General features: G+C 56.8%; 1 protein-coding gene across 1 annotated transcript in view; it reads right to left on the reverse strand.

The window, feature by feature from the left end:
* INTS3 (integrator complex subunit 3) overlaps positions 1-18,091 on the reverse strand; it is a 62,660-nt gene continuing 44,569 nt past the window's right edge. Inside the window, exons 22-30 of the mRNA XM_053277458.1 lie at positions 16,840-16,908; positions 14,570-14,645; positions 14,068-14,181; positions 13,268-13,316; positions 7,956-8,123; positions 3,992-4,092; positions 3,663-3,735; positions 2,473-2,629; positions 1-1,108 (exon numbers count right to left, since the gene is read on the reverse strand). Coding sequence (XP_053133433.1) covers positions 1,031-1,108; positions 2,473-2,629; positions 3,663-3,735; positions 3,992-4,092; positions 7,956-8,123; positions 13,268-13,316; positions 14,068-14,181; positions 14,570-14,645; positions 16,840-16,908 — 885 coding nt within the window. The 3' untranslated portion in view covers positions 1-1,030. The remainder of the gene's footprint in view (positions 1,109-2,472; positions 2,630-3,662; positions 3,736-3,991; positions 4,093-7,955; positions 8,124-13,267; positions 13,317-14,067; positions 14,182-14,569; positions 14,646-16,839; positions 16,909-18,091) is intronic.

Genomic DNA, 18,091 nt, shown 5'->3' on the forward strand with positions numbered 1-18,091 from the left:
TTGTACAAAACAGGTCGACAGTTTTTATTGTCTCTTTAAAAACCACTTAAAAATGATAATCTCTCGGTGGGTGGACAGGGAATTAAAAATAGATCTACCATCTTCTCTGGCTTGCCTGCCGCTGTGTTCCCTCCGTAAGCTCCTTCCCAGTGGGCGCTGCGGAAGGGAGTTGCTCCTTGAAGTTAGCGGGGGGGGGGGGCGCCTTGGGATACCGGCCTCTGTGTCAATATCCCAGCTGGGGGTGCGGTGGGGTGGGGTGGTGAGATGTCCGGGGCCTTGGGAGTGGCAAGGAGGCCGCAGAAAGCCAAGTTGTGGGGCAGGGGTGGGGGGAGTGTTGGAGGCTTGCGTGGTGACCAGAATGTGCTCGGCAGGAAAGGAACAGCAGGCGTCTTCGCCCCTTTTTGGAGGGAGGGGGGAAAGTAGGAAATGGTACTTCTTGGCTGAAGAGAAAGCGGGATGCCCGGAAAAAGAGCGGGGGGGGGGCCTGGCCGGGCGGCCCCAGATGAGCCCCGTCCTGGGATTTCCCTCCCTAGCCAGAAGCACCAATGGAGCAGCAGACCGGTTCACACCATTTATTTACATTTCAAGGAGGAGGAGGAGAGGGGAGGCCGACACAGTCTCTCTCTCTCTCTCGGGCCCACGGCTGCTTCCGTGGCTGGGGTGACCCGTGTCTTCCAGAACGCCCCCCCCACCCCACCCCCCAAGAGTCACCTCCCCTTCCCCGGCTGTGTCTGTGCAAAGACGGAAAGGCAAGGCGGAGGAGGGCAATGCCCGGCGCGAGAGAAGCGTGGCTCGTGTGGCGGGGAGGGGACCAGGTGGCCAGGGCGGAGGTCGGGGAAGGGGCGGAGGAGGGGGGCGCGTTCCAGTCCGCAGGGGGGTCCCTCCGGAGCAGCCCCTCACTGCCGACGCCGTCTGTCCAGCCTCTCCGGGTCCACTCGCTGCGGCTGCCGCCCCGGGGGCTGCTGGCAACAACGGGGCGGATTGGCGGCAGGGCAGGCCCACGGCACTGCCAGGCCCCTCCACCCCCCACTCAGTCACTGTCCGAGCCAACCGCCGAGGAACCTTTCCGCTTCCGCTTCGTCGGTTTGGGTTTGGTGTCTTCCTCTTCCTAAGAGCGGAGAAAGCGTGAGTTGGCAGGCTTAAAGGACCTGGGGATGCTGGGAGCTGCAGGCAACCACATCTGGGAGGCCCTGTTACCAGGAACACCCAGGCCCGAGCCCCCCAGATCCAGCCTATAAGCTGCTTCGAGGGTAGGAGGAGCCGGATGAGAAATATTTTAAATAAACAAATACGAAGTCGGCCTTTGGCTACAGTAAGAACATCAGAAGGACCCTCCTGGATCAGAGCAAAGCTCTCTCTCTTTTGGATGGTAGTCAACCTGATGAGTCCAGGGAGGCTGGGAATGGGGCCACTGTTCAGCGGCAGAGCACGGAGAAGGTCCCGGGTTCAATCCCTGGCAGCATCTCCAGCTAGGGCTGGGGAAGACTCCTGCCTGGAACCTTGGAGAGCTGCTGCCAGCCAGTGTAGAGACGAGTACTGAGCAGCAACATGGACCAAGGGTCTGACTCAGTAGACAGCAGCTTCATAAGAACACAGGAAGCTGCCATATACCGAGTCAGACCCTTGCTCCATCTAGCTCAGGATTGTCTTCACAGACTGGCAGCGGCTTCTCCAAGGTTGCAGGCAGGAATCTCTCTCAGCCCTCTCTTGGAGATGCTGCCAGGGAGGGAACCTGGAACCTTCTGCTCTTCCCAGAGCGGCTCCATTATCCCCTGAGGGGAATATCCTAAGCTTCCTAAGCCCACAGGCAACACATGAAAGAGAGTATGGGCTGAGACCAGAGGGGAGGGGATTGGAAGTCCTGCAGGACCTCACTAGCATCCACATTCAGCACTGAAGCTCACCCCCCCCCACACACACACATTCTCACTCATGCACGTACATTACGTGTGCGCGCACACTCCTGCCTAGACCTCGAGTCACCCTCTGGCCCTGCCAGATGTAAAGATTAGAAAGCTGCAGAAAAACAGTGCTCCTTTCATTGTTGTACAGGCAAGTTTCTAGTCCTTAAGCCTAGCAGGGTGGTAGGTTGGCCTGTACAGAACGCCCGTGCTCAGAGACTCTGTAAGCTTTCCACTGGAGCTGGGCAGCAGTTCCTGCTCCCAAAAGCCTGCCCCATAACCAAAGGCCTGGGAGACCAGTGTTCCCTCTAACAGCGATTCCCAAAGGTTGACTACAACTCCCAGAATGCCCAGCTGCCATGGCTTTTGCTTGGGGATTCTGGGAGTTGTAGTCCACACCATCTGGGAACCCGTGAGAGGGAACAAGAGACAGAAGGGGTCCCCTTCGCTGCAGGCTCATCTGGCCGTGAGAGGCTGCCGCCCCATCTCCCTCCCAGGCACCCCATCTTTAGGAACACACTTCAAGCGCGGATGCCCCACACCCCGCCATCCCTCCGCCCCGAGCACTCACGGAGGCGCTGCTGGAGGCGGACTCCTCCTCGTTGTTGGCGGGCTGGGCTGCGTTCTTGCGGCTACGGGGGCTGGAGACCGTGGCTTTCCGGCGGCTCTTGGGGGGCTTGCTGGAGGAGTCTTCGTACTCCTCGGCCAGGGAGAAGAGGTCACTGAACCTAGAGGAAGGCAGGAAGGCAGGAGGGAGGCGCCGGTGGGGGGGTCAGACCGGGTGGGGGGCAGGTGACGGGGCTCGGCAGGCAGCCCCGTGCTAGTCCCAGCAGCTCTTCCGAACCAGCCGCCGAAGGTCTGGCTCCTAAAAAGGGCGTCAAAGGAGGCGCCCCTGGATGAGCCTGTAAGCTGCTCTTTGGATATTTCACTGGCTTGGCATCATGGCCATGGTTTTCACTGTACATCAAGACAGAAGGAAAGCCTTTGCCCGATCAAGCCGAGGCCTACCTAGTCCAGCCTCCGGTTTCCCACAGTGGCCCACCAGATGCCTCCGAGACGGCCATAAGCAGGAGTGGAAGGCACACTCCTCACTCCAAGGCTGTTTCCCTACAACTGGCGTCCAGAGATATCCGGCCTCTGAGTCCGGAGGCAGCCAACAGCCATCAGGACTAGCAGCCACGGGCAGCTTCGTCCTCGTGAATTTGTCTAAGCCTCTCTTCAAGTCCTCACCATACCTTGTGGCAGCAGGTTCCACAGGTTAGTCACATGCTGTGTGAAGAAGCCCCCCTCCTTTCTCTGTCCTCACTCGGCTGCCAATCGGTTCCATGGGATGACCTCTGGGGCCAGTGCTAGGCAAGAGGGGAGGGGAAACGCCCCTCCCTCCACAGTCCACAATGATGTATAAGCCTTAAACAAGGCCCTCCTGGCCACCTCCCTTCTCAGCCAAAAAACCCCAAATGCTGCAGCCTTTCCTCGGAAGGAAGGTGCTCTGGACTGACCCCAACGAGCCCTGTGCCATTCCGAGGGGTGGGGAGAGAGAACGCACCAACACTACCTCCTCCCACCTTCGGGGCAGCCCAGTGCATGACCCATGGCCAACGCCCACTCTGCTCTGGGCAATCCGTGGCCTCCCTTGCAAGTCCGGCGATACCCTCCTGCTCCTGGTTCCTCTGCAAGCAGCGGCCTGGCACCCCAGCCCCAAACAAGACCAAGAAGGCCACCGCCCCAAGCTCTGCCCCACAGAGGGACGGCTGCACTCACTTCATCTTGTGGGCCTCGTCGCAGCTGGCCTGGACGTGCTGCAGAGCCTGAAGGATCGGGGTTTGGCTGAAAACTGCCAGGGAAACACAAAGGGGGGGGGGTTAGACTGCTGTTAACCTCCTTCATGTGGGGCTGCCCTTGAAGACAGGAACTGCTTCAAGGGCAGCCCCACTTCCGCGGTGGTGTGTGTGTGTGTGTGGGGGGTCTTCAGCAGGTGGAAAGAGCGGCCTGCCTGGCGGCTCCAACCCGCAGCACCCCCTGCCACGGTGGCCTTCGGCATTTTAATGGTGGCACGCATGCCGGCATGTATGTGTCCAAGGGGTGCCTACAATTTTGTTTGGTGTTGGTGAGGTTCAGGCGTAGGTTGTCCAGGTGCTCCAAGATCTGCTCCAAAGTCAGCTGGGCGAGTTTGCTGCTGGAACTCCGCAGGCTGGAAGCAAAAAGAGCGCAGGGTTATTAGAGGGGCTCTTCTGAAATGCCAGGGGGAGGAGAGCTGGTCTGGTGGGAGTAAGCATGACTTGTCCCCTTAGCTAAGCACGGTCAGCCCTGGTTGCATACGAAAGGGAAACTAGAAGTGTGAGCACTACAAGAGATTCCCCTCGGGGGATGGAGCTGCTCTGGGAAGAGCAGAAGAAGGTTCCAAGTTCCCTCCCTGGCAGCATCTCCAAGATAGGGCCGAGAGAGATTCCTGCCTGCAACCTTGGAGAAGCCGCTGCCAGTCTGGGTAGACAATCCAGAACTAGATAGACCAAGGGTCTGGCTCAGTAAATGGCAGCTTCCTATGTTCTTATGGAATGTGACGCTCAAACCCAAGTATCTAGCTCTCATGAAGGCCCAGACAGGATGGAGCCATTGCCAGAAGACTGGGGACAGCGGTGGAACGTCTGTGTCCAGCGTGTGTTCATCCGCCTGGCCTCCCCAGAGTGATGTTCTGCCATCCTTGACTTAGCTATACTCCTTTGTACTGCCTGTATGCTGCTCCCGCCCCCCAAAAGGACACAATCCACACAGAGCGAATCTAAGGAGCCCAAATCTACTACAGAACCTCCCATGATCGCCAGGCCACTGTGGCTGGAGGAGAGCAGCTCTTCTGGTGCTCGAGTCGGTGTGCCCTCGAGTCGGTGTCGACTCCTGGAGCCCACAGGGCCCTGTGGTTTTCCTTGGTAGAATACAGGAGGGGTTTACCATTGCCTCCTCCAGCGCAGTATGAGATGATGATTCCTTTCAGCACCTTCCTATATGGCTGCTGCCCGATACAGGAGTTTTGGCAGGGATTCGAACCAGCAACCTCTGTCTTGCTAATCAAGTCATTTCCCCGCTGCGCCATTAGGTGGTAGCAAGCATGAACTGTTCCACTGGCTAAGCAGGGTTCACTTTGGTGTGCATTTGGATGGGTGACTACACATGAATGCTGCAGAATATTCCCCTTGGGGGATAGGGACACAGCTCAATGGCAGAGCAGTCACTTGGCATGCAGAAGGTCTCAGGTTCCATCCCTGGCAGCATCTCCAGGGAGGGCAAGGAAGGACTTCTGCCTGGAACCTTGGAGAGCTGCTGCCAGCCTGTGTAGACTCCAGATGGACCAAGGGTCTGGCTCGGTTTAAGACAGCTTCCTATGCTGAGGATGAGGCTGTAACTCAGTTGAGGAGCATCTGCTTACATACACAAGGTCCCTGGTTCATATTCCTGGCAGCATCTCCAGCAGGGCTGGGGGAGACCCCTTCCTAAAACCTTGGAGAAGCTGCTGCCAGTCAGTGTAGACAATCCTGAGCCAGAGGGACCCAGGGCCTGACTCAGGAAGAGACAGCTTCCTGTGTCCCTCGTCCAGCACCCTGCTCTCCAAGTGGCCAAATCTGATGCCTCCAAGCAGCCCACATTGTCACGAAGGCAACAGCCACTTGGGGGGCTCCATGACTAACAGCCACCGACAGACGCCAGGCAGGTCAACTCTGCAACGAGCCCCAACCGGCAGAAGCATCACAGTCCCTGCGGCAGAACCACCGGTGGTTAAAACGGAACCCTGCTGCAGCCTTCTCAGGGCCTCCCCGAGCTCTCGGAGGTGGGATCCTGGAGGCCTGTTTTCTCAGGGCCGTCAGAAACTTCTTGGGGAACCACTGCCATTCCCTGAGCCGGGCTGAACTCTGCGCTCCCTTCAGTGCCAGCAGATGCTCAGCAGCCCAGAGATGAGCACAGGAGCGCCACTAGATGTCCCCCTTGTTCTGCCAGAGGAAGTCGGCTGCCTCCTCTCCAGGGCTCACGAGGCACCACTCCCCAGGCCGGACCACCGAGAGAGGGCGCACCATGCCTCCGCCCAGCAAGAGGTACAGCTCCCCCCCCCTCCTCGAAATTACGGGTTGCATCTTGCTTCAAGGCGGAGGCAGCATCAGGGCCTCCTGATAACTCTCCACTGCAGAATCTTCAACCTTTTCAGGCCTAGGGCCAAGTTTTTCATCAACATGCAACCCCTTTTAATTGTATTAACTCATTATTACTGCATTTACTTGAATCGAAGACGACTCCAAATTTAAAACGACCCCCTTAAAAAGCAGAGGTGAAATACAGGTTTATTTACTCAAACGGAGCAGGGCTCTGAATTTAAGACAGCCTTCTGATTTCTAATATATTAAAAAAAAAACCTAGCAGAAAATAAACTAGTCTTGGATTCAAGTAAATCCAGTAATTTTGACCCTGTCCTTCCCCCATGGAGCTCTGGGTGATGCACACAGTGCCTTCACTGCCCATTGTAGCCTCACAACAACCCTGCAGGGTGGGTTACGCTGAAACGACGACTCCTTTTTACCATCCAATAATCCTCCTCCTGCTCCGCCCCCATCCATGGGGGAGACCCAATGCAAAAGAGGGCCAGGCAGGACAATGTGGCTGTGCTGCCTACCCAGCAGTTTTCCGTGGGCCTCTTTAAATGGCAATTCTGTCAGTGGGCACGTGCATTTGTATGATGGGGGAGGACATCTTTGAAAGTGTGTAAACTGATAATTTCAAGCAGCTTCAGCGTGTCATGGAGAATGTGGGCCAACAGTAAAACTTTTTTAAAAAATAAACATTAAAAGAGATTCTGTGCTTAAAGTAACATTATGCAGACCAGCAACATCACATCACATCACAACTCACACAACACACAAACACAAAGAGGCCTGCTGCTGAAGCCTTCTGATCAATAACCGCCCACTATTTTATTGTCTCTCTAAACCTTTCCTACCCTGCCTTTTGACCCCCGTCAGAGTCCCTGCATTCTTCTCCTTTCTGGCAAAAAACCCTTTTGTGGTTCCTGGAGCATCCCCAGCCAGTCTCCGAGAGTCTATTGTCGGGAGGCCGTTAATGCGATTTCGTTTTCTGTTGCTTGGGGAGGAGGAAACAGAGAGCTGGATTCCTCAAAGACTGCGGAGGACAGCCTGTTCCTCTGAGCCCAGGGCACCCTCTCGGCTGGCTGAACAGGGAGTTCAGAGGCTGCCTCCCTGCCCCATCCGGTCAGGTGGAGCAGCGGTGTCTTTGGAACTCAAGGCGCCTTCCGAGGGAGATCAAAAGGCAGTGGTGGCTGGCGGGCTCTCAGGCACTCTCAAAGAGGGGACCCCCCGTAAGCCTCCGTTCTCCCCACTTTGCCGAAGGAAGGCTCCTCTCCCCAAGGCTGCTCCGGGGCCTGCCCCTCTCCAGCCGCGCGCGCTGAGTTTGGCTCTAATTGGGCTGGGGTGCCTGGCACAGGCTCTGGCCCCCAGGGAAATCTGCCAGATAAGATTGCCCTGCAGGTTTGCAATGCAGATGTGGCCAGGGTATGGGGGAAGAGGGTCCAATTAGGAGAGGCAGAACAAGAGCTTCTGCTGAAAAGCAGCACACACAGAAGGGGCTAGCGGGGTGGGGGGCCAGGGGGAGCTGATGGCTGCCTTCAGGCGCACCGCCCACTGGAGGAGATATTCCAACATTTGCCTCTTGCTGGTCGGTGCACCAGCTCATGAGATTTGCCCCCTAAGTGAAAAGAGAGCAGGCTCCCAGTCCTCATGAGATGACAAAAGCCTGAGAGTGGCCAACTCTTTAAAAGCAAGGGGAAAGGTTTTGCAGAGCTGCAAGCAACGGGTGCCCTCAAGCCAAGCATACGAGGACTCTAGCCCTGAGGCTGTGGTCAGACGACAACTCCCATCTTCCACGGCAACAATAGCCAGGGGTGATGGGAGTTGTATTCCACAAACAGCTGGAGAGCCTCCGGTTGACCCACCCTGCTCTGGCCTAAGCGCCTTCTGGCCTCTCGCCTCCCCACCCACCAACCCTTGCTCGGGGTTTCACCTTTGGCGTTTCCGGGGCAGGCTGTTGTTCTTGATCAAGAGGGACTTGATGTGCTCAGCCAGGAGGTCGTCGTGTTTGATGCACCAGTGCCGGAGGATGCTGGTGGTGAACTGGTCGTCTGGGTGGCACGGCCGGCTGAGCACCATTTTCACCATCTCCTCGCTTGGCCTGCAACGGAACATGGGTTGGTTGTGTTTTAATGGGAAGGGGTGAGAACCAGTGGCAAGGAAGCCACAGTAGCCCACTGCTGGTAAGGTCAAGGCCAAATGTGCTGTCCAGTTGGTGTCGACTCCTGGCGCCCACAGAGCCCTGTGGTTGTCTCTGGGAGAATACAGGAGGGGTTGACCATTGCCTCCTCCTGCACAGTCTGAGATGACGCCCTGCAGCTGTTGTTGGACTACAACTCCCATCATCCCCAGCCAGTGGCTAATAGTCAGGGGTGATGGGAGGTGTAGTCCTAACACCTGCAGGAGGGCAAAAATTGTGCACTTCTGATCTAACTAGAGCATGTAGCCCTAAGGTGGATAACTTTGCTAAGAAAACATTTTTATTTTATTTTTTTGCATACAAGCAAGCCATTTTTGAGAAATTTAAGCATAAGCCATATGCTGGCACTCCGCGCTTTCAACCGCTGAAGTGGTTAAACAAGGAAGGCCTGAGACGCACCCGAAGGATCGCCTGGGATGGAGGCGGCACCACAGATCAAACCCCCAGGGAAGCTACTGTGTGCCTCTCCCAGCGGGGCGGCCTTAAGCGTCCCACTCGGCGTATTCCGGAGCTGAAGCCGGCCGCAGAGGAAGCCCGATCTTCCCAGCAAGCCCTGCCATTAATACACAGCAGGGCCTGCCCGGAATTTTGCAGCTGCCGAGGGAAAGCAGCGTGACATGCTGGACACCGGGGTGCCAGCTTCCTTTCTCAGGGCTTTCCAACACGGCTGCCTTTGGCTAATAGCATCCAGCCGTGGGGCTGGGCGAGTCTCTGCCCTCCTCCTGAATAGGGATTAAGCCCTCTCCTGGGGAACGCTGGAGGGGCTTGGCGGTTTCGGGCCGGGACATCGCTGGAGCCCCGCGGATCAGTGTGGAGGAAGGGGAAATGCCACTGGCGGAAGAAAAGGAGAGCCAAGGACCGAAGACCAACCCCTGGGAGGAAGGGGCGGCTAGTGGCAGCTGAGTGGGAAGGCCCAAACAAATCGCTTTGGGCCGCTGTTCTCTTCGATAGAAAGAACGCGAAAGCGAGCCAGGTTGGATCAGACCGGAAGGCCTCTCTAGCCCAGCGCCTTGTTTCCAACAGAGGGCAACCAGTGCCTAAGGGAAGCCCACAAGCAGGACAGGAAGGTCTTCTCCAGTTCCCTGATATTCGGTAGGGCTGTTCTCACCACCAGCAACTGGGCACGCTCCCATCTGCCCATCGCCTGCAAGTTAAAGAAAAGGCTGGAGGTGCTGAGCAGCAGTGGGCCAGAGCCGGGCTTCTCCTCCAACCTACCTCCTAATTCAGACGGTGTGAACCAGCCTACTGACAGACCGCCTCCCTTGATCCTGGCCACTCTGTCCTCTTCCGCAAATCTGTCTAACCCAGCACTGATCCACTTCGGCCCTCCTGCAGACATTAGGCTACAACTCCCATAACCCCTGGCTATTGGCCACTGGTGGCTGGGGATGATGGGAGCTGTAGTCTGAAAACAGCTGGGGGGGGCAAGTGGAGCAGGCCTGGTCTAAGCCCTTTTTAAGAGCTAAGATGGCGCCCCCGCTTTCTGCACACGCCAAAGACAATTCCCAAAGCTGAGGGTGCCTTGTGCGGCTACGCTACTGCCTGCCCTGAACCCACCGCCAATTGGCTTCTTTTGAGAACCCCAGGTTCTAGAGCAGGCCTGCTCAATTTAGGCCCCTCCAACTGCTTTTGGACGACAACTCCCATAATCCCCTGCCACAGTGGCCAATAGCCAGGGATGAAGGGAGTTGTGGGCCAACATCTGCAGGAGGGCCGAAGCGGAGCAGCCCGGTTCTAGAGCCGCGAGGAAGGAACGTTCCTCTCTTCGCACCTTCCGCCGTTTGACAGACGCTGATCTTCTCAAGGGGGGATCATGGCAGAGGACAGATCGGCCAGGATAAAAGGGAGGCAGTCGATCAGGGATATCCCTCCCTCCTAGGTCTCTGCGCCTGCCACAATTTTATAAACCGTGATCTTCTGAAGGGGGAGGCTCCAGGTTCTCAGGAATCGGAGCCAGAGCCTGCGTACGAAAGGGCAAAAGAAGAGCGGTTATTCTCCGTGCCGACAGAGAGGCCTGGAATAGGCCCTCTCTGCAGCTGCACCGTCAGCCCGGCCCGAAGAGGCTGCATCTCCCCGCTCAGGAAATTGAAAGCTGCACAATGAGGCCAGCTCAGGTCAAGATGGCAATTAGATAACGCCTTCCCGGGTGCCGGATCGCCAATTAACATTTTGGAAGGGCAAGGGGCAGGCGGGGCGCCCAGCCTCCGGTGCCGCCCCCCCGCAACCCCTAACTCATTAAGGTGCCGGCCGCAGCCCGGAGGGGTGCTTAGGTGGGGCAGAGCGTGTTGGTGCGAGGCCAGGGGGCAGAGGGAGGCAGGCGGGGAGGCGAGGGACATGAAATATGGCTTTAATTCCCCCTCCTAATCTGCCACGAGTCAGAGCTGGGAGTTATTACAGCCATTTGGCTCCCTCTAACGCGGTTAAATGTTGCAACTGACGACGGGAGGGGAGCACAGGGGGGCAGGCCGGACCCCGTGAGGCCGGCTGGGCACGAAAGCCAGCGAGAGGCAGATCGAGAGGGAAGGACGGCGGAGGAAATGTCTCCTGGGACAGGCGCGGCAGACGGGGAAGCTGGAGGAACACAGAGCTGGGGGTGGGGTGGGGGCATAAAAACTAGGGTCGCCAACTGCCCCTCATGACGCAAGATGCCCCTCATTTCAGGGTCCCTACAGGGACAGCACTGGTCCCTCATTTATTCAAGAGCATATAATTCAATTACATAGACGTCAGTGAGACTCAGGCTCTTGATTACCACCGTGCATACACCTCCCCGCCAGCCCCCACAAATCCGTGTCCCTCATTCTGGCAATGAGATGTTGGCAGCCCTACGTAAGACCCTCCTCTGCAAACACGCAGTTTCTGATTTCAGTGGGAGGGAGCAGCGGTCCTCAGATATGGTGTGCGTGGACACAGGAAGTTGCCTTCTACCAAGTCAGACGATGGGCCACCTAGCTCCGTACTGCCTACTCAACTGGCAGCAGTCCTCCAGGGTTCCAGGCAGGCGTCTTTCCCAGCCCTACCTGGGGATGCTGCCAAGGACAGAATCCGGGACCTTCAGTGTGCAAAGCAGACACTCTTAACCTGAGAGACAGCCCCATCCCCAGTCAGAGCTGGATGCTTCTTAGGCTGGGAGCTGCTCTTCTTTAGCCTCTTGTCCAAGAACCCCAGGGGAGGTTTGACCCTCAGCCCCCAGCTCCGCATCCAGCCTCTTTCCTCAACTGGCCTCTCCGAGTGTGCCTACGTGGGCGCAGCGCAAGATCCACAACTCCGCTCTCGGACACGTTCAAGATGAAACCGGAAGAGCGTTGGGAAGCGCTGGTTGGGGTTACGTTGGCATACCTCGAGATAATGACAGCCATGTCACCAGCATGGGCCAATATCACCGGGCGGCCATGCGGCTGGGAAACGGGTGTCCAGCCATCGGAAGAGGACCGCTCGGGAACTTCCCCCCAACTCGGGGCCGGGCAGCCAAGCCCACCCCACCGCTCTGGGTCTGCCGCCTCCCAAGGCTACTTCTCAGAGCCACTTGAATGGCACCGGGGAGGCAGGGCATGGAAGTGAGCTTATCAAGGCTAAACTGATTTAGAGCCGCGTGTGCATTTCCCCCTCCGAGGATGAGAGAAAGCAGGCGGGAGCCGAGGAATGGCACGTTCCGTCTGCCAGCGCTGTCTTCTCAAAAACTCCAGCTAACTAATTAAAGCCCTGCCTGGCGGAGGAATGGTTCCCCCACCCCCAGTTCCAGTTGGGACCTCACTCGGGCAGAGCCCAGCGCTACACCCGGAGATCCTGGAGAAGGTTCGCAGCTACAGAAACCCAGGGGATGGAAGGGCTCGCTTTCAGGGGTGGGGGGCTTGGGAAGAACAAGGCCTTGCTGTTTCTCACGTCCGGCTGTGGTTCGAGATTACTAAGTCCCCTGCAGGCCAGGCCGAAAAGAAGGCCCAGACTCCTTTGATCAACAGGGAAGGGTGTATTTTATGCCCACTTGAAAAGGAAGACAGAGCCTGACTCTGATAGGCTCGGAACTGTCAAGAATGAGCCTTCAGTGGAACACATGCGAGGGGCTGCTAGATCAGGCCAAAAGCATCTGGTCCGAGATTAGGTGGAGCTGGCCCTGTTCAGGCTGGTGTGCCTGCAGACCGGCCACCTAGTCCGAAATCCTATTTCCAACAGCGTCTAGCCAGACAGAGAAGCTCACAAGCAGAGAATGATCGGCAGGGGAGTCCTTCTGCACCGGCAATGAAAAGGGAAGGGAGTGAGGGGCATTTTGGCTCTTTGTATGCCTACGTTTCCTCCTGCAACTAGCTGTGGGGAGGGGCTGCTAGGCCAGGCATCGAAATCCCACCCCCACCCCTGCAAATGGTGAGAGTCCTGTTGGCCATACCCTGGCCACCTGCGGAACAGGTGCAAACATGCAAATCTCTCCCCGTCTGTAATTCATGTAGCGGCTTTTATGTTTTGCTTAGTTCATTCTGGTTTGCCCGCTGTTGGTAAAGGCTATGAAGGACCTCCCTTAACCGCGGAAAATCGATTTTAGCTTCTCTTTGGCTTCTGAGATTTCTGCATCTGCCTACCTTCGGGCCCATTTTTGCAGCTGCCATGAGGGCTAGAAACCTGATTTTGTTAATTATTATTTTTAAAAGAGAGACAAAAGCTAAGAATCTCCCAATGTGGGAATTCCACGCACAGTAATGCCACAATGTGATTGTAGAAATGTGGGATTTCTTTCTCTCCCCGCCCCCGACACATACACATACATACATATATATACACACACACACACACGCCGCTCTTCTGCCAAGGAAATGTGTACATAGTTATGTTTATCCTCACAACAACCCTGCAAGGTAGGTCAGGCTGGATTTGAACTCAGGTCCAACACTCTAACCACTACGCCACGCTGGCTCCCTGATTCCCATTCCCCATACTCTGTGTTCAATCTGGGAAAGCCCAGCTTTCTCGTAAAACTTCCCAGAACCCTGAGAAAGCGCCCCCCCCGCCCCCCGGAAGAACTCAAAGACAACTGGCAGATGCGTTCAGGTACGTACTTTTCCCGCCGCAGCTGCAGCAACAAGCAGGACAGGGCCTCGGGGTGTTCTGCAATGGAAAGAAGGAAGGCACGTTAAGCAGGGCTCTACACACATAGCTCGTAGTACCAGAGAGCCATCCCCGCTTGCACAGGCAGGCTGTACCGGTCCAGACCCGTGGGGTTAAAGCGCTTCCTCAAGCAAAGCAAAGAAACGCCCTCAGAGAACTCTCCTCCCAGATATGTATATGTTCTGCCTGGTGGTGGTGGTGGTGGTAAGGGCCAGTTTTCAGCCCTGTGAGTCCCCACCTGCCCTTTGGGACGGTACCAGCCAGGTAGGTACAGGAGGGCCGCTTCAGTGAGAACGAAGCCACATTCTTCTTCACGGGGCCACGTTTCTCAGAAGCCAAACAAGTATTCCGTTTCCAAACAGGAGGCGAGGAAGCTGCCTTACACCGAGCCGGGCTCTTGGCACCATTTCGCTCCGTGTTGCCTGCACCGACCGGCAGCAACTCCCCAGGGTTTCAGCACTGTCTGCACTGACCGGTGGCGGCACCCCAGGGGTTTCAGAGAGGCGTCTTTCCCAGCCCTACCTGGAGACGCTGCCAGGGACTGAACCCGGGAGCATGTGCACGCCAAGCAGCCTGACCGCCCAGGAAAAAGTTTCGCAGGACTTGAATGGTGCCGGTGGTGGACGGATGTCTTGGCGACACGGAGTCTATCAGCGCTGCACAGAGTCCATCCCTCTCCCTCCTCTTCCCTGAACCCCACCCCACCCCCAATCTGGCTGCTCTGGGGTCACCCCTGGTGGGCTCCTCTCACCTTTATACTTGAGATTCTCTAGGATGGGGATGATGGTCTCCAGGGGGATGTTGTGGGCCAGGAAGAGCTGCCATGTGCAGTACTGCTCAAAGGTCTCCCAGTCCAAGCTCTGAACTGCAGGGGGAGGGAAAGGAGGGAGGGGCGGTCAGAGGACGCTCCGCACGGACCGCTCCAGGCCTCCCCCAGACTCTGTACAGGAGGCTCTCCTCAAAACAGCCATCAACCCCAGCCACAATGGATGGTGGGAGTTGTAGTCCAGCAACAGCTTGAGAGCTTCAGGTTGGCCACCCCCCATGGCGGTTGGCAGGAGGCCTCCTGACCACTGTGGCCTGCAACAGGGACCCCCCCCCCCACCGCCAGAGGCTGTTGACTACAACTCCCATCATCCACTGCAGCTGCGGGGGTGATGGGAGCTGTCATCCACAGCCCGTTACAGAGAACACTGCCCCTTATCCCAGGCTCCCTCCGAAAAGAAGACCCTGGCCCCCAGATCCCAACTCACTCAGGATGTTAAGGACCGAGTCCTTCCGGAACATCACCAAGTTGCCCATCATGACGTGGCAAACCAGCTCCTGCAGCTGGAAAAGGGAGAGCAAAAGGTGACCGGGGGCTGCCGAGGGCTTGCAGAAAGAAGCTGTCAGCAGAGCCCTCCTCCTAGCAAACCTTCCCAGCAAATACGGACGAAGTGATCCTTGAGGTCCCCTTCCTGGCTTCCTAGTTTTCTGCTTCCGTTTCCCTCCGATGGAGGAGCACCCAGTCGCACGAGCCCCCAGCTGCAGTCCGAAGGGAAGCTCTCCTTGGGTTCTTCTGAGGGGCCTTAGCCACTCAGTCCATTGCTAGTGCACCCTAACCCTGGAGAACTCATGGAGGTGTGTACGGTGGTGTGTGTGTGCCCCCCTCACAACAACCCTGCAAGGTGGGGTCGGCTGAGGAAGCGTGGCTAGGCCAGAATCTCCCAGCGAAGCGAATCCTCGGTCCACACTGGGCTGGCAAATGTCTATGTACAGCTGGCGGCAGGGCATACGCTCAGCTTGGCTGTTGTCACCGTCCCCTGCTTGGGGGCTTCCTGGAGGCATCTGGTGGGCTACTGCACACTTACATAGCGTATTTCTATACCGCCCAAAACGCAAGTTCTCTGTAGGAAGCAGGATGCTGAGCCGAACTGTCAGATCCCGCATGGCGGTTCTTATTGTGGCTCTGTGTTTTCCTTTCCCCTTCCTGTGCAGAACAAAACATCCCGACTTCTTGGAACGTTTGAGCTTCCAAGGCAGGCTAGGCCCTAAAATTCTCCCTTGTTTTAACATGGTCCTGAACACAAAATTTAGGCTTGCTTGGTTCAGAATCGGGGAGGGAGGATCCTGCGGACAGAGCTGAGAGTTTGTGAGGAGGGCGGGGAGCAGAGATGTATCCCATCCCTACTATTCGAGACTCTATGCAGAGGGTCTCTGCAAACAACAAGGTAATAGGGAGAAAGGGGGGGGGGCTCCCAGAAAACTGCCAGGGACTAGATGTAATCATTTATTGCCTTCCCGCCCCCTTCCTCCTGATGAAACAGGCGAGAAAGAATGCAAGGAAGGAACGGATGAGGAAAGGGCTGCGGGGATCGAGGCTGGGAACCTCAAGAGCGGGGCAGGAGCCCAGTGAGGGATCAGGGCCACCCCAACCCTTTCCCACACGATACCATCTTGCTGCCCACACTGCCAAAGAAAACCCGCCAGAGCGGCATGGGAAAAAGAGAGAGGGGGGCTGCAAACTTGTCGCTGCGGAAGCCGCTATGGATATATAGGGGGAAACTGAGGGGCCCAGCAGGCGAGGGAGCCAGCCCACAGACCCGCCCCGGCTCGGAAGCATTCTGCGTGGGGCTGGCTGGCTGGCAAGGGGCACTGCCCCCATCCCTCAGGCTATTTTTGGGTTACTCAGCCCTGGCGCCATAGCAACCTGTTAGCATTGGCACAGCACACCCGATTCTGCTCTCAGGGGACTCAGACTCGGCACTCCGTCCCCGCGCTTTATTACTTGGAAAATTAAAAGGGGGCCACAGCCAGGCTGCGTTCCCATACTGCGTTGTAACTAAGCCCGAGGACACGTGCATGGAACCCTCGCCTCTTCTTCCACGGTTTAGCCCTGCCACCATATCCCTTCCCTTCCTCTTGCCCCTCTTGCCTGTTTTTAGATTGCAAGCCCCTTGGGACAGAGACCTGTTTTCTTCTTCTTTGTAAACAGCTATTTATTTATTTGCTGTATTTCTAGCCCACTCGTTCTCCAAGGAACGGTGTATGTGGTTAGGTTTCTCTGCACAACCCCATGAGGTTTGTTATGCTGGGTGACTGGCCTACAGTGAGGGTTATGGTGCAATGGGGATTTGAACTCGAGGCACCCTGGTCCTAGTCCAATACTCTAACCACTACACCCATGTAGTGGGTGAACACTACACTGTATGCCCATACACACAGATGGCACTGATAGTGCCAATTCCTTTTGCATAATACACAACACATATTTCATCACATCACGTAAATCCCCCACACCCGCCCTGACAGCAGGCCAGCTGTCTCAGCATCCCAGGGAGATAAAAACCAGACCCTGCCCCGGTGTTCCCTGTGAGAGGGATTCCCAGGCGTTGTTGACTACAAATCCCATCATCCCCAGCTGCAATGGCCTTTGACTGGGGATGATGGGAGTCGTAGTCAACAACATCTGGGAAGGGAAGGCTGCCCTGCGCATGTACACACACACACCCCTCTCTCTTGCTCCGACATGTGCAGAGCTTACCTGAGCCGAGTCAATGACAGCCACGATCATGTTCAACAGCTCCCCGCTCCGCAGGGTCTCGTCTGGAAACTGAAAGGGCAGGGAAAGAGTCAGGAGGCAGCAGCAGCAGCAGCAGGAGCCCCCTCTTCCAAAGGGGGAGGAGAGCTGGTTTTGTGGTAGCAAGCATGACTTGTCCCCTTAGCTAAGCAGGGTCTGCCCTGGTTGCATATGAATGGGAGACTTGATGTGTGAGCACTGCAAGATATTCCCCTCAGGGGATAATGGAGCCGCTCTGGGAGGAGCAGAAAAATCCAAGTTCCTTCCCTGGCAGCATCTCCAAGATCGGGCTGAGAGAGAATCCTGCCTGCAACCTTGGAGAAGCCGCTGCCAGTCTGTGAAGACAATACTGAGCTAGATAGACTAAGGGTCTGACTCAGTATATGGCAGGTTCCTATGTTCCCCATGGCCCAACCCAGCTTCTGAGACTTTGCCATTCAGATTCTACACAGGAAGCGGCCTCCTAATGAGTCAGCACCTTGGACCAACTAGCTCAGTACTGTCTACACTGACTGGCAGCGGCTCTTCAAGGTTTAAGTCTTTCCCAGCCTGGCAGGAGTTGCTGCCAGGGACTGGGACCTTCGATGGCCACATCCCCTAAGGGGGATCTCTTACAGCCGGCAGTGCTCGTGGGCAGTTTCCCATGCAAATGCAAACCAGGGCACACCCTGCTTAGCAAAAAGGGGCCACTCGCACTCGCTACCACCAGACCCGCTCTTCTTCCAAACGCCGCACCTCAGTTCCGCACAGAACGGCCAGTGGGGGCAGAACGTGGCTCTCTCCAGTAAGGACCCACAACTCCCTCATTCCCCCCTGCCCACCGGCAGCACCCGGATTCCTGGTCCTACCCGCAATGGGCAGCAGGGGGCACCGCAGGCTGCGTGTCGCCCGGCGGGCTGGCAGAGGAGGCTGGCTGCCCAAAACCTCTGGTTGCCAAGCAGAGCGGGAGGGAGGTCCGCCCAGGACCCGAAGCCAAATCCAATTTGCAAGTGAGGCTTTGGGCTGTCAAACACACGGAAACATCCATCACGCTCCCAACGTCAGGCCAGGAGCGAACTCGAGCACGTAGAAAGGGACAAATGAGCTTCAGATTCGCCTTCAACCCTCCCACCTTTCGCATGGAACACATTATTCTCTCTCCACATGAAGCCCGAGTGTCATTTTGGCACAGAGATGGTGTTGGCTGAAGGGTGTTTTGGGGGACGGAGGGCTGAAC

Source organism: Hemicordylus capensis, chromosome 14 (genome assembly GCF_027244095.1).
Source record: "Hemicordylus capensis ecotype Gifberg chromosome 14, rHemCap1.1.pri, whole genome shotgun sequence".
NCBI classification, from domain to species: domain Eukaryota; kingdom Metazoa; phylum Chordata; class Lepidosauria; order Squamata; family Cordylidae; genus Hemicordylus; species Hemicordylus capensis.